Below are 12,602 nucleotides of genomic sequence, written 5' to 3'. Positions count from 1 at the left end.
GCCAAATCGGGCGGACTGAGTGCAGCTTAGCTCCCATGACGTTCCCAGCCCACGTACCGAATACAGCTCAAACACTCCTGCGCCAACTGCAATATACGGTTATGTCTAGGATTAACAGATATGGATATATCCGCTGGGTCAGGAAAAAGATAACTAAAAGTGGGTGTAAATGGTAGTAAAGCTTATTGCAGTTACTAATTTGTACCATGACAGTGATAAGAACAACATTTGTTGCCGACACACGTGGTGCTGGGATGGCACTAGAGGTCCCCAAGCCCTCTAACCACTGATGTCAGATGGATGGGAACGCTCTGCAGTCTCCCAGCACCTCTCTCAAGGGCCGCTGCAGAATTTCCCTGCTTATGCACCGCCAGGTGTCCTACACAAGCCCAACTTGAGGAGTCCCAGAATCTCATTACTCCACTCCTCCCACTCCACCCAGCAGCACTGGTCTGCAAAGTCTGACTCAAAACAAGCCTTTGTTGTTTGAAGGTCATGAAAAATCCCATCAAACAGTAACTGCTGATAACTTCAGCATCATGTCAGGCAATAAACTAGCACAAGGCAGGCCCTCTCTGGGCATGAGCAGGAGCCTGCCGTCCTTTTTTGCGTCCCCACTACAGCCATTCACTGTTTTGACAAACTTCGATGCTGCAGCAGCATCACCCTTCTGTGCTTTCCTCTCTGTGGTTTTTTCCACACATAAAACTGGGATAAATCCACTTCTTTTCCTGGCTCACTGGATTCTTGCAGAGTTAGTTCATGTACATGTACAAGGTTATAAAGTGAAACCATCATATGGTAATAATATTCATACCCAGGATCTTAAATTTACCTATCTGAGCTTTTGCACGAGCAATTCTTGCTGACTCACCGGCCAAGGCAGCAGAGATGACAGCGTGTGCTTCCCTGACCAGTCACGGGGAACAAGCAGAGCAACAGTAAGTGCTGGCAGAGAATGGTTCATGAGCAGGCAAGGAAATCAAGAGCGTGCATAAAGCTTACAGATAGTTTTCTAACAAAATATCTATATGGGGAAATCACAGCCTGCCTGCAAGTACCATGCAGGAAGAAAAAGCAGTTCAATCCACCAGACAAATTGCTCCATAGGAAATCATTCCTCATTTCCCCTCTTTGTCACAGTACAGCAGAACTCTTCTGTTTACCACACAGACGGTAATTCCAGCCACCTGTTCCCCATGGCAGAACGGCCATTTAGACCCAACTCAGCATTAGCTCCGAACAAATACAATAATAAAGAGCAATTCTACACGTCGTCCACGCACTCCGGTACCCAGGCGCCAGTGCATTTCTGTGCACACATAAAGCATCAGCTTCGTTAGCGATAGAGTCAGGACAATTAGGAGCCATTCTAGTAGGACACACAGCGATGCTGGGATGCCGGAGCAGCGCGTAGCCATGACGACTGGGCAGGTTACTGGGGACAGCGCGGGATGCTCCAGCCCCAGGACAGCACGCCGGGCTGGCTGCTCCTCCGCATCTGCCACGGCGTGGCACACAGCCAGCCCGGCGAGGCCGCCAGCATGAGGACGTGAGCCACGACACACATTCTGCTAAGAGTCTTCACTTATCAAACAGGGCCAGGGGATGTGCTTGTGGCAGGCTTTTTCCCCAGAAGCCTAATGCAAGAGATTCATCCCCAGAGACCCCAGGAGCAAGGGGAACAACTAGGAGAAGCTTGGGTAAGAAAGCTAATTGCAACACACAGCAACTCTATTGGCATCTGACCACTTCTGAGCAATTTTCATTTGCCAGCAAGCAACGCTTCTCTCAGTTAATGCTGAAAGCTCGTAGCACAGAGAGGTGGGATGAAGCACAGCTCCCGGCCCTGCCTGGAGCAGCAGCGTCCCAGGTTCACGCTTAACCCCAGTCCTTCTTGGTCCCTGCCCCTCGGAGACAACACGCTCCAACAGCCAGCAAGCAGGCCACGAGGCAGGGAAACAGCCCCCCATCACCTCTTCTCCTTGGGCTCCATTCCACAAGGAAGAACAAAAGGCATGAGTTTTACAAACTTGCCTTTTTTTTTTTTTTCCCCTCCTTGAGCTCCATACAAAAGTTTTGTGGCCGTCCTCCCCATTCCCTCCCATGTTTTCACCATCTTCTGGGGAAGGTGCGAGCAGCACAATGTGAAGCAATTACCTTCATTTTCTGTAGCTAACCACAGGCCTCCACACCATTAATTAGCGTTCATCTATCAGGTCTAGTAAGTTGGCATGTGACACTAGATCAAATTCTGTTAATTTCTCCATCCCCTGAATACTTTATAGCTATTAATTAGGGGTGTGAGCTGTGTGAAAGATGTTATAAAAGTGAGATCTGGAAACACAGACAGACAGATAAATCACAGGCAGACAGATGCTCATCACACTTTGCATTCAGTAAGACACAGAACCCTATTTTATAATAATAGAGAACAGCAACCTCTCTATTAATGATGCAGAAAAAACATCAGGCTCTTTTCTTGAGATGATGTTTATTAAGTAAGACGTTTCTGGACAAATTCCGACACCCTAATTTACACCCTGTAACACTTCTAACTCTGACAAACTATACCAGGTTCCCACTACAATTCGTGTGGCACCTCTTTGACCACACATCCCTGCAGCAGTTTTGACACAAACTCTAAAAACTGTTACAGCATGAAGAATACAAAAAAGCGTATGTAGGAATTTCTTTTATTATTAGTTCGAGAGGCAAATTGAAGAGGCGCCGAGAGCCAGCGCTGTCAGGCAGCTGGACCAGCAGCGTGGGAACCTCAGGAGAGAGGAAGCTTTGAATTTCAGCCAAGATGCAGTAACTGTGTATAACATACTGCAATCAAGCAAAAACTGTCCGCAGGGTCAGTTCTTATAGAGATCAAGGTCTGACTGTAACCCTTACTGGGTGGATGGATAGACAGATAACTACAAAAAGGTACTAGAAATAAGCAGGGCATCTACAGAGGATAAAAATACCAAATGGCCTCCAAAAAGGCTTACTACTTAAATGTTAAGCAAAGGAATAACGTGAGAGTTGTCAGACTCTATAAAAAGTGAAGTTGATTCTGTTCTTCCCTGTAGAACACCGCAAACACCAGAAAGGGAACTGTCTATGTAAAAAGAAGACATCAATACAATGGCAACTGAGTAAAACTGGCAACAAATACATGCAGTTTGGAAATCAGGAGAAATCTTCCAAATGGAAGAATGGAGTTCTAAAATAAATGCCCAGTAGGAGCAAGAGCTTCACTAAGTTTAAGCCAGAGCTTAAGTTCAAGATGAAAACGTACAAAGGGAAGTTTGCAATAGGAGAGGACCAGTCCCAGTGCCCCAGGGGCTTCCTGACCGCCCTGCATTTCTCTCCACAAGTTTTGCATATTACGACACTTTTTTTTTTTTTTTTTTCTTCAAAGTTCTGTGTTTAATCAGCCAGGATATCTATGACTAGTGGAGAAGCCAAGATCCATTAAACTCCATATTCTGTGCATTGTTCTATAAATAGATCGAACATCATGTTCTTCAGTGTTGGAAAAGATTAAACGATATAGTGCATTTGAAATGATGTTCTGTTGCTTTAATGGTGCCAAGGGTAAGGTAGGATTAAAAGGAGAGGCACAGAGGAGGGGAGGGGAATCTTTCATCTCTGGAAAGTAATGAAGAGGCCCAAAATAAGATCAAGGTCTGTCTGTAAGTGGTTCTATCAAATTATATAGGAATATAATGAGTTCTACACTATCTAATTTCCATATGCAGCTCTACAACATCTCCCCCAAAGCAAAAATGACAGAATATTTAAACTTGGCTCAAAAGCTCTTTAATGTAAAGATTTGAGAGGAAGGAAAGTCCGGATGCGCAGACTTTGTTTCTTAGGAAAAAAAGGTTAAAAACAACACAAAGATGATCTGCAGAAACTAACTCTTCTAACACTGCTGTAACTCCACTGCCTGCCTATTACAATAGCCAGATGGAACCGTGGCTAGCAGAATAACAACTAGTACTTATTATATGGGCCATTTGCTTTTTAAACAGCCATTATTTCACTCAGCGTTCAAACGCATGTAATAACCCCGAGTCCTAATTTGGCAGTCCAGCCTGTTTCCAGGCTTTGTTAAAGATGGCACATCAGCTTCCCAGAGCCATAAGTAGGACAGATGATCAGTGTTGCCTGATTATATTGAGGAAAGCACTCCACAGACAGTAGATTCATTTAATTTCTTGTCCACTACTATTTTTGAATGCTTTTTAAAGACGAAGAATTTTCCATTTTCTGCTTGGCAAGGAAAAACTACCACAATAGGTCGGGGAGCGAAGCTGTTTTCCACCAGATGAAGGTTACATCCATTCCCTTTCCAAGTTACATATGTGCACCGAGTTCCCACTCAGCAGTACGAATTGAAGTCTTCCTGATTTCTTTCTGAATTTTATGCTAAAATTAGCCAAAGGTACCACAGGCGAGATCATGTTAGGAAGGTGAGAACATAACTACAAGAAAATACTTTTTTGTCATCCCATACTCTAAGCCCTGTTAAGTCTGCAGAAAATCCTGTTTAAATGTACAATCTGCTTGTTATCTTTTCCATAGCCTAAAGTCAACCATGTTCTTTCCATCTAGAATTTAAGTCCAGACCCAAATTAGCAACAGATACAAAAAACCACAAGAAAATCAAGCACTTACTGAATGGCTGTGATATTTCACCTTGGAAGTAAAAATTGGATCAAAATATTCTGTTGATTACTTTTGAGAAGAGCTTCATTTCAGCCTTAAAAGACCAGTGGTGTACACCTGCCGCACCATTGGACTCACCACAGCAGTCGGCAATAGATCTGCTCACATTCAAACTACTAATTGTTTAGGGAAAAAAATGGGAAGCACTGTTAATTATCTCGTGTAGCTGCATTTTCCGCCAGGAGTGCTTTGTGTGGTTTCAGCAGATGAAGTTAGATAGGATATGGATTGGAGTATCTCTCCTACGAGGAGAGGCTGAGAAAGCATGGACTGTTTAGCCAAAAGAAGAGAGGGCTCAGAGGCATCTTAATAGTGTACATAAATATCAGTGGACGGAGGGTGCAAAGGGGATGGAGACAGGCTCTTTTCAGTGGCGCCCAGTGACAGGACCAGAGGCGACGGGCAGAGACTGAAACACAGGAGGCTCCACGTCCCTGAACACCAGGGAACACTTTTTCAGCGTGAGGACAACTGAGCACTGGCACAGGTTGCCCAGGGAGGTTGTGGAGTTCCCATCATTGGAGGTATTCAAAAGCCACCTGGACGTAGTCCTAGGCTAGGCTGCCCTGCTCGAGCTGGGGGGTTGGACCAGAAGACCTCTGGAGTCCCTTCCAGCCTCAACCATTCTCTGAAGGATGCTGCTAATAACAGCTCCGGTCTAAGAGTGGGCAGGAGCAGACACGGGACCCGTACATGTAGTACCTGACATACGTGTACGCCAGCCATCTCCTTGCTCAAGTGCAGAAGATCTGGAAAGCTTAAGATGTCTGGCAAATATGAAGTTACGTCATAGGTTGTAACTTAATAGTTTATTATACCACATAAATCAAGAGTGAACATTATCTCCATAAGAACTAGACGAAAATCATCAATAAATAATAATTAGCTGTTTCCTGGGCCTGCCATCTGGTAAGCATTTTTCCTAGCCAGCAACTCCTGCTCCTTGCACTTCTCCAAAGCAGCTAAAAGATGAAGACAAGCTATTCTTTCTTCGTTTTCAGTCCCCCTGGGAAATGTAGATACCCAGGATGCTGACAGCCACTTACATCATCCTCACCACCATACCTCAGCACTCCACACGTACAGGGCTTCGCTGGCCTTCCTGCTTATTCCAGTTCCTTAAAAAGCAGTAAGGAACCAGAAGTTATTGAGACCTGCCTTCCATCTTACTCTCAGGAACACGTGGGCTCCAAGATAACCAAATTAATCATTCTAACCTGTAAGTGGCTGTCATTAGTATTATTATTTTCATCATATAAATTATCTTCCAGATTAGGTCATATGCATTTTGAGATCCTGTGGTTTCCTAGCAACTCCTCTTACCACTCTACATGCAGACACAGTGTGCCGTTTTCTTTTCCTTTTTTAGACTCTCTGCACAGGGGTTATATTCAGTAACAGTGATCTCAGGCCTGGCCCTGATGACCTTTAGTCTGTCACGTTTGTGGGATGAGATGCAGAAGACAGCTACCCCCCACACCCCTCAAAAGGCATTTGCAGCAGATGCCCAGAAAAACATGGTCCTCCACGTATCCGTCTTCTGTCCTACAGACCAGAAGCCCTGAGCTCTGCAGGGCAGGGATGACAAAAGCATACCCACACATGTTAAAAACTGGCTGAATTTGGAAGACCCCATCAGCATAATTCTTTAGGTTTCCGACAGCCAAATATGTGACAGTACATAGTACGGTTCCCTGCAAAATACTGCAGCTTCAAAGCTTGCGTGGGGTGCCTGAAGTGCAAGGCTTTTGCCTCTGTAATTTACTCCTCACCTGCCGAAGCACCTCCGCCAGCTGGCCAAGTCCAGGCTGATGCTTTCTAACAGATAGCACAAAACTCCTCCGGAACAGCCAGGTTTTATCTGCTTCCACACTCTAACCCGAGTCCTGCACTGCTGCCAGGTGCCCTTCAAGTCCTCAATGCACTTTGTTCAGTCACATAAGCCAGTGTCCCCCCCACCGCTGCGGTGCGGGCAGAGCGCTCTGCTGCACTCCAGCCCTTTGTTACTGTTGGGCACGATCGAAATGCTGCATCCCGCGTAAACATATGGCACATACCTACATGTCACGGAAAGCTTGTCTCACGTAATAGCTATGCTTTCCAACTAATGCACGTTACACCCAGACTTCCACATAAAAACCATGAACTATGGTGTTAGAGGTGTTTCTAGTCCAATGCAGGAAACTGTCTGGAGGGCCAAACCAATTTTAGGCACCAATTTTAATTAACTTCTCTAGCTGAGTTAATCAAGATATCAACCAAATTTAATCATGATGGGGGCACGAAGTTAGGCGATGTGACTATCCCAGACGATCTTTTGTGTAAGGAGAATAGGATTAACTTCTGTCCTGCCCCACTGACATTTTTTAAAATAACGATGTCTGTTCTAAACTACAAAAGCTATAGGGCTTAATTATTTAGATAGCTAGTGGCCCTGTTTCAAAGAAGAAAAGAGAACAGGCCTCAGAAATGAACCATCTTCAGTCCACGTGGAGTACAGCTATTAATATTTGATCCCCTGCTACCCTGGAGGCAGAGGGAATAATGTTCATTACAAGAGCCTAAGACCGAATCCACTTTAACAACTGACTGAACTGAAGATGAGGATGCAACCTTTCCGCTATAGGTGAGGTGAGTAAGCTGGGGGACTCTGGTAATTCCTTCAGCAAAGGAGCTGCTATTTTGTCAAGCACCAAAAGAAGTGGGAGCCTCCCTGTAAAGACCATCCCATGATCCAATATCCAGTCCCGATTACAGAAGAGATAAGATTGTTGCAAAAAGTAAAGAACGGAGACTTAAAGGCATATACTTGCAAATAGAAGAAATAATTTAATGTAAATGTAATTAACAGGAACAGAGAGACAATGCCACGTAACTGGGAGATGGAATATCCTTCAATCCCTTATCCCCTGCTCTCTCCCCCTAAATCATATTCGATAGTAGTGGTCTCTGCGGGTTTTGTTCCGGATGACAGTCTCAGGAGAGTCTCATTCAGGGCCCAGAGCAACACAGCAGTCTGGGAAAGCCTTCAGACAAACTGAAGATCCCGTTTAATTTTTCTGCAACACCTTCAGTCTACATCCTGCAAACACAACTGGCGTCCCTTTCACAGGGCGACCAGCAAGTCGTCAGATACCCTGGCCCCAGTACAGAGTAGCTTCCATCAGAGATTTCGCTCTCATATACTGACCTGGAGTGTTAATGTTAAAATGGGACACTGAAATCTAGGTGAAGTATAGAAAAGAAAGTCAATTTTGGATGTCCCCATTTTGGGGCGTCAAAAGAAGACCTATTTTTCAGACTGGTCATAGTCTGTGTCACCCAATTAAAGCTGCAAACTACTATCCTGTACGTGTCTTTCCCTGAGAAATTGTCTGCTTAAGCAGAGGCTCCTAAGGTTAAACAAATCCTTCAAATATGGAGGGCCAGAGTCACTCACGCATGTACATTAATAGAGCTCCTGGAATTATTACACTCTCTGGACCCACTGCAGATATTTGCCTCTTGGCTTTACTCTTCCTACAGCGTATACCCATTAGCACCTCTAATTAGAAAGGAAAATCACGAGTTCCATGTTATTTAAAAGATTATGCAGCATTTTAAACTACAGCACAATGTAATTATTTTTTAATAGCCACAGCTATTGCACGTATTTACTTTTAATGGTGTTTGAGTCATAAATTAACAGTAGAAAAGAAAAAGGCAAATCAGCGCTTGACAGAGAAACAGGCAACAATTGAAAAGAAAAACTGAGATGCTAAAACCACTGGGATCAAAAAGGAAGAGGGCCTGATGAGTTTTTCTTGTTCGCTTTATTCTGGACGGCTTTTTATCATCTACCTGGTCCCCCTGGAGGTCAAGAAGGTCCGGGATAAATAGAAGTGAGAAGAGTTGAATGTCTGTGTTGTTGTAGAGTGACTTCTGTCAGTTTGTCAAGAGATGCATATTTTTGCTCAGTCTTGTATTATCAGATACGGACGTTAATAACCTAGCACTGCCACTGCAGAGGCCAGCCTGCTGTCCCCGAGGGTCAGGTGTCAGTGTGCGAGCTGCAGTACAAGCAGAGCAAGTGACAACACAGATGTCAGAGCTGAAAGAGAGAGAGGATTAAACAACCAAGCACATTAGAGAGAAGGTGAGCCATGAAAGCAGCGTGTGTGTGCAGCACGTGCACGCTGCTGGGTCACGTACACTCATCCTATGCCAGGAGTACGTCCAAGACAAGTGTCTCTACTTGCTGTGCACCTCACCCCAAAAAAATTACCATTAACTTTTGAAAGGATAAACAAACCTGCAATACCCCATTTCTGATCTCTGGAAAGGCTGTTAACACTCTGTGGCAGATGATGTGCTTCAGACATACGTACTCATCTACTCCTGGGGACAGACCTGTGCCAGCTGTTCCCAGCAGCACCTTGTCCTGCCTGCGCATCCCTTGTATTTCACCCCCAGGCTTTTTCAGGTAGAGCAAGAACCTGAAATTCCCTTCCTCCCGGTATTGCCAGCACAGGACCGATCCCTCAGCGTGCCATGCTCTAACTTCAGCTTGTTTGCCTTCACAGAAAGCCCGGCTTGCAAGGATTCGAGTGGCCAAAACAGGCAGCTCCAATGCTTACCTTCACAGCAAGCGCAACGGCCTCCTGAACGAAGCCCTCGAGCTGACGGTGAGCACAGAGACAATATCCCCTTCCACAGGGTTTGAGAAGCTCCCTATTCTCGCTCCTCTCCCTGGGCTCCCTCCCTTTCTCTCCCCATTGCCACCTAATTGCTCATTATCCAGCATGGCAGCCTCACCCCCGGAATGGCATTATACTATAATTGCCCTCTCGTGTACTGTATGTACCATGGGGAGGGACAGCTGGAATCCAGCTGCAAGACTGGATAGGAGGAAAAAGCTTCCTCAGGCTCCTCCTTGAGCAGTGAAAGGATCTGGGCTTCCAGCAATGACCAGGTTCACAGTTCCCTTAAAGCTCTCCGGGTGATGGAGCTGTTGGAGCTGTACTGATTTATACCACCAGGGTCTGCCTATACTATAAACATCCACTCGCTTTCAACATGCAGTTACTTATTTTCAAGAGTCTCCCTCTAACATAGACTACCAGGAGGTATTTAAAAAACATGTAGACGTGGTGCTGAGGGACATGGTTTAGTGGTGACTTGGCAGCGCTGGGTTAACAGTTGGTCTCGATGACCTTAAAGGTCTTTTCCAACCTAAGCAGTTCTATGATTCTATCTAATCATGCCCAACAGGACGAGAAAATATTCCCTAGCTCCTGTTTCAGGCAGTTTGGTGGTGGGTTTATTTTTAACAGAAAGGCCTCTGGAGGCTAATACTAGCTATTCATGAGAAGAAAAGTTTTAAGTGCGTCAGATTGCTCAGCAGAATCAGTGAAAATGAGAGGAGGTTATTACATTAAGCCTGATCAACACCAGAGCAGGTATTAGCACATTTCATGGGTTTCATTTCAAATAAATCAGCCTTTCATGCACATGGGGAGCAAAGAGCAAGATGAAGAATCCTTAATTGTGCCACCCGAGCGGCCTAGCACTTCTTCGTGCATCCTTACTTGGGGCATAATCCTTCAAATGTCTGCTATTTTCCCTGGCACGCATCCTTGCTTTTGTAAAATCAAAGCCAAAAACCTTCTCTGCTCACGGTGAAAGCTGCTCACGAGGGCCCGAGCCCACTCCTACCCAAGTTCAGTGGGAACAGCACACAGAGGGAAATTGCGCAGCACCTTATTTTGCACGTAGGATGCTACTCAGTGCAGACCGAGATAGAGGAATCTGCCCCTTTACAACTGCAATAGTTTTTAAACTGGCTGTACAAAAGCACTCCACATGAAGCACAGATTCGGAAGGTGGGATGCCCAGATCAGTTTCTGTTCTCCCCTCCAAAACAAGTTTGATCTTTCTGACTACACATCTAATGTTGTCTCCTGCTCTGTGAATGGCAGCAACACTCAGAAAATCTGTTTCCTGAACCATATGTTGCTGTTGAGCAGTTCAAGAACAGTTTCTTTATAAAGAATATGAGAGACCAAGAGGACTGGTCGCACCTAGTCCAGAGCCTTATCCCCACAAAGGAAAGGCTTGGGACAGGGATGCCAGCTCAGCTGAGATTCTGATATTTCATTACCCGGGAACATGCAAAAATTTGAATACAAATTTAAACCTTCCTTTTGAGCTTTAGATTTCTAGTCTTTAAAAATGCCAGAAGAGCTTAGCAGGGACACTCAGTTTGCACTTGATCTTCCAGCCTGTCATCCCAACAAGAATCTCCTCACTTCTCTTGTCAGCTAAAACTCCCTGCCAAGACCACGTACGGAAGAGCAGCTGACGCACCAGTGCTTAAGTCCAAAAAGCAAGAGGTTGAGAGAAATATTTGGCTGAATGGGTTTATTTCCTGGCATTTGCCTAAAAATGAGTGGAAGAAGGGTGATTTTGTTGGCTACAAAGCTACTGTAGACACAGGAAGGAAAACAAAAACATTTCTAAAAGGGTTCTAGAGGATTTCTTTTACCCATTAATAATTAAATTTTGATATATAGTAGCACCTAGAGCAGGTATTCCCAAGCTTTTCTGGGTACAACTTGCTTTCTGGTGGGCTTATAGCTCTAAATGCTAACGTGACTCCCACATAGCCCACTAAGGTCCACAAATCCTAATTTGAAAAGCACTGAATATTGTTTCCATTTGTAATACTACTCTGCAAGAAAATATCCCCACCATAAGGAACCTCCTGTTGAAATAATCAAAGGCAAAGGGTACAGAGAAGTAAAAATTACCATCCACCTGTGACATATGGGAGCATAATTTACTAAAACAAGGGCTTGCCAAAGCTGTGCCTGGCATCCGCACGGCCACCAGGAAATGATCTTTGACTACCCAAGGACTAGCCTCATACCTGAATCAAGAGCCAAGACATGTCTCTCCACCCACAGGCAGTGGCATTAATTAATTACCGAACCGCAGAGCATCCTTTGTTGTAAAGGTATACATAACAGTTTTAATTCCACAAGGCAAGATTTTATGTCCTGTCGTTTTACGGCAGGAGAACAAACTATTCTTGAGAGTACAAAATGTGAATGACAGCATAGTCTAGCCAGCCAAATTTTTTAAGCTGTAAAAATAGGAAGGAATATGACTTCTGTAGTTGCTATATTAGGGGCCAAAATATTACCTCCATACTGTGCATATCTGTCGGTCAAATTAGTATCAAACTGCTTCATGGGTCAGGTACACATCCCCTTTTGATACCTTGCCCAGGACTCATGCTAACTGTAATGGACTTCACACAGACAAATTGCCACAGGGCTGGTTTGTTACCCAGCAGTAATTCCAACCGCAATTACTACATGGCCATCACTAGATGTTATCACTTTCATCATTAGCAATCACACAGCACTGTGATCAATGTACAATTGTTTTACAAGTGCCCAGAGATTGCCCTGCGGTCTGACACCTTGAGGGGTTACCCAAAGAAAACAACTGCCCCAGAGCGTCTCCTGGCTGTGGCTCTGCAGTCAAACTAATAAATTGGGAAATAAGGACTGTTCGAGATTCCGGAACACGTGCCAAACGTCCTTTCGTTAGCACCAGAATGAATACACTGACACCATCTTCCAAGGGAACAGCATGTCTTCAGCCTGTAGCCTTCTATCAAAGTAAAGAAAAAGCGAAGAGGATTTATCCAAGACAGCAGCAGGAAGGAGTTCTGCTCCTAACGAGAATACAGACTCTCGCTTCAGAAACGGGGATTTGTGGCATTTTGCATTTGCCATCTAGACAAAGTACTAGACCATTTTCTTCTCATTTAGAGAGATTTTTAGTGGGCTTTATGTCAGAAGTGCTCAAGGGATGGTGAGCTTCTTCCC

At 44.8% G+C, this 12,602-nt stretch overlaps 1 protein-coding gene across 2 annotated transcripts in view; it reads left to right on the top strand.

Moving 5' to 3' along the window:
* Positions 1 to 12,602, top strand: part of KCND3 (potassium voltage-gated channel subfamily D member 3) — a 115,178-nt gene that overhangs the window by 92,643 nt on the left and 9,933 nt on the right. For both annotated transcript variants that reach the window (XM_054181291.1, XM_054181290.1), the window contains exon 3: positions 9,288 to 9,389. In XM_054181291.1, the coding sequence (XP_054037266.1) occupies positions 9,288 to 9,389 (102 nt within the window). The remainder of the gene's footprint in view (positions 1 to 9,287; positions 9,390 to 12,602) is intronic.

This window comes from Rissa tridactyla, chromosome 21 (genome assembly GCF_028500815.1).
Source record: "Rissa tridactyla isolate bRisTri1 chromosome 21, bRisTri1.patW.cur.20221130, whole genome shotgun sequence".
Classification (NCBI taxonomy): Eukaryota; Metazoa; Chordata; class Aves; order Charadriiformes; family Laridae; genus Rissa; species Rissa tridactyla.
This window is presented reverse-complemented; position numbering and strand designations above follow the sequence as displayed.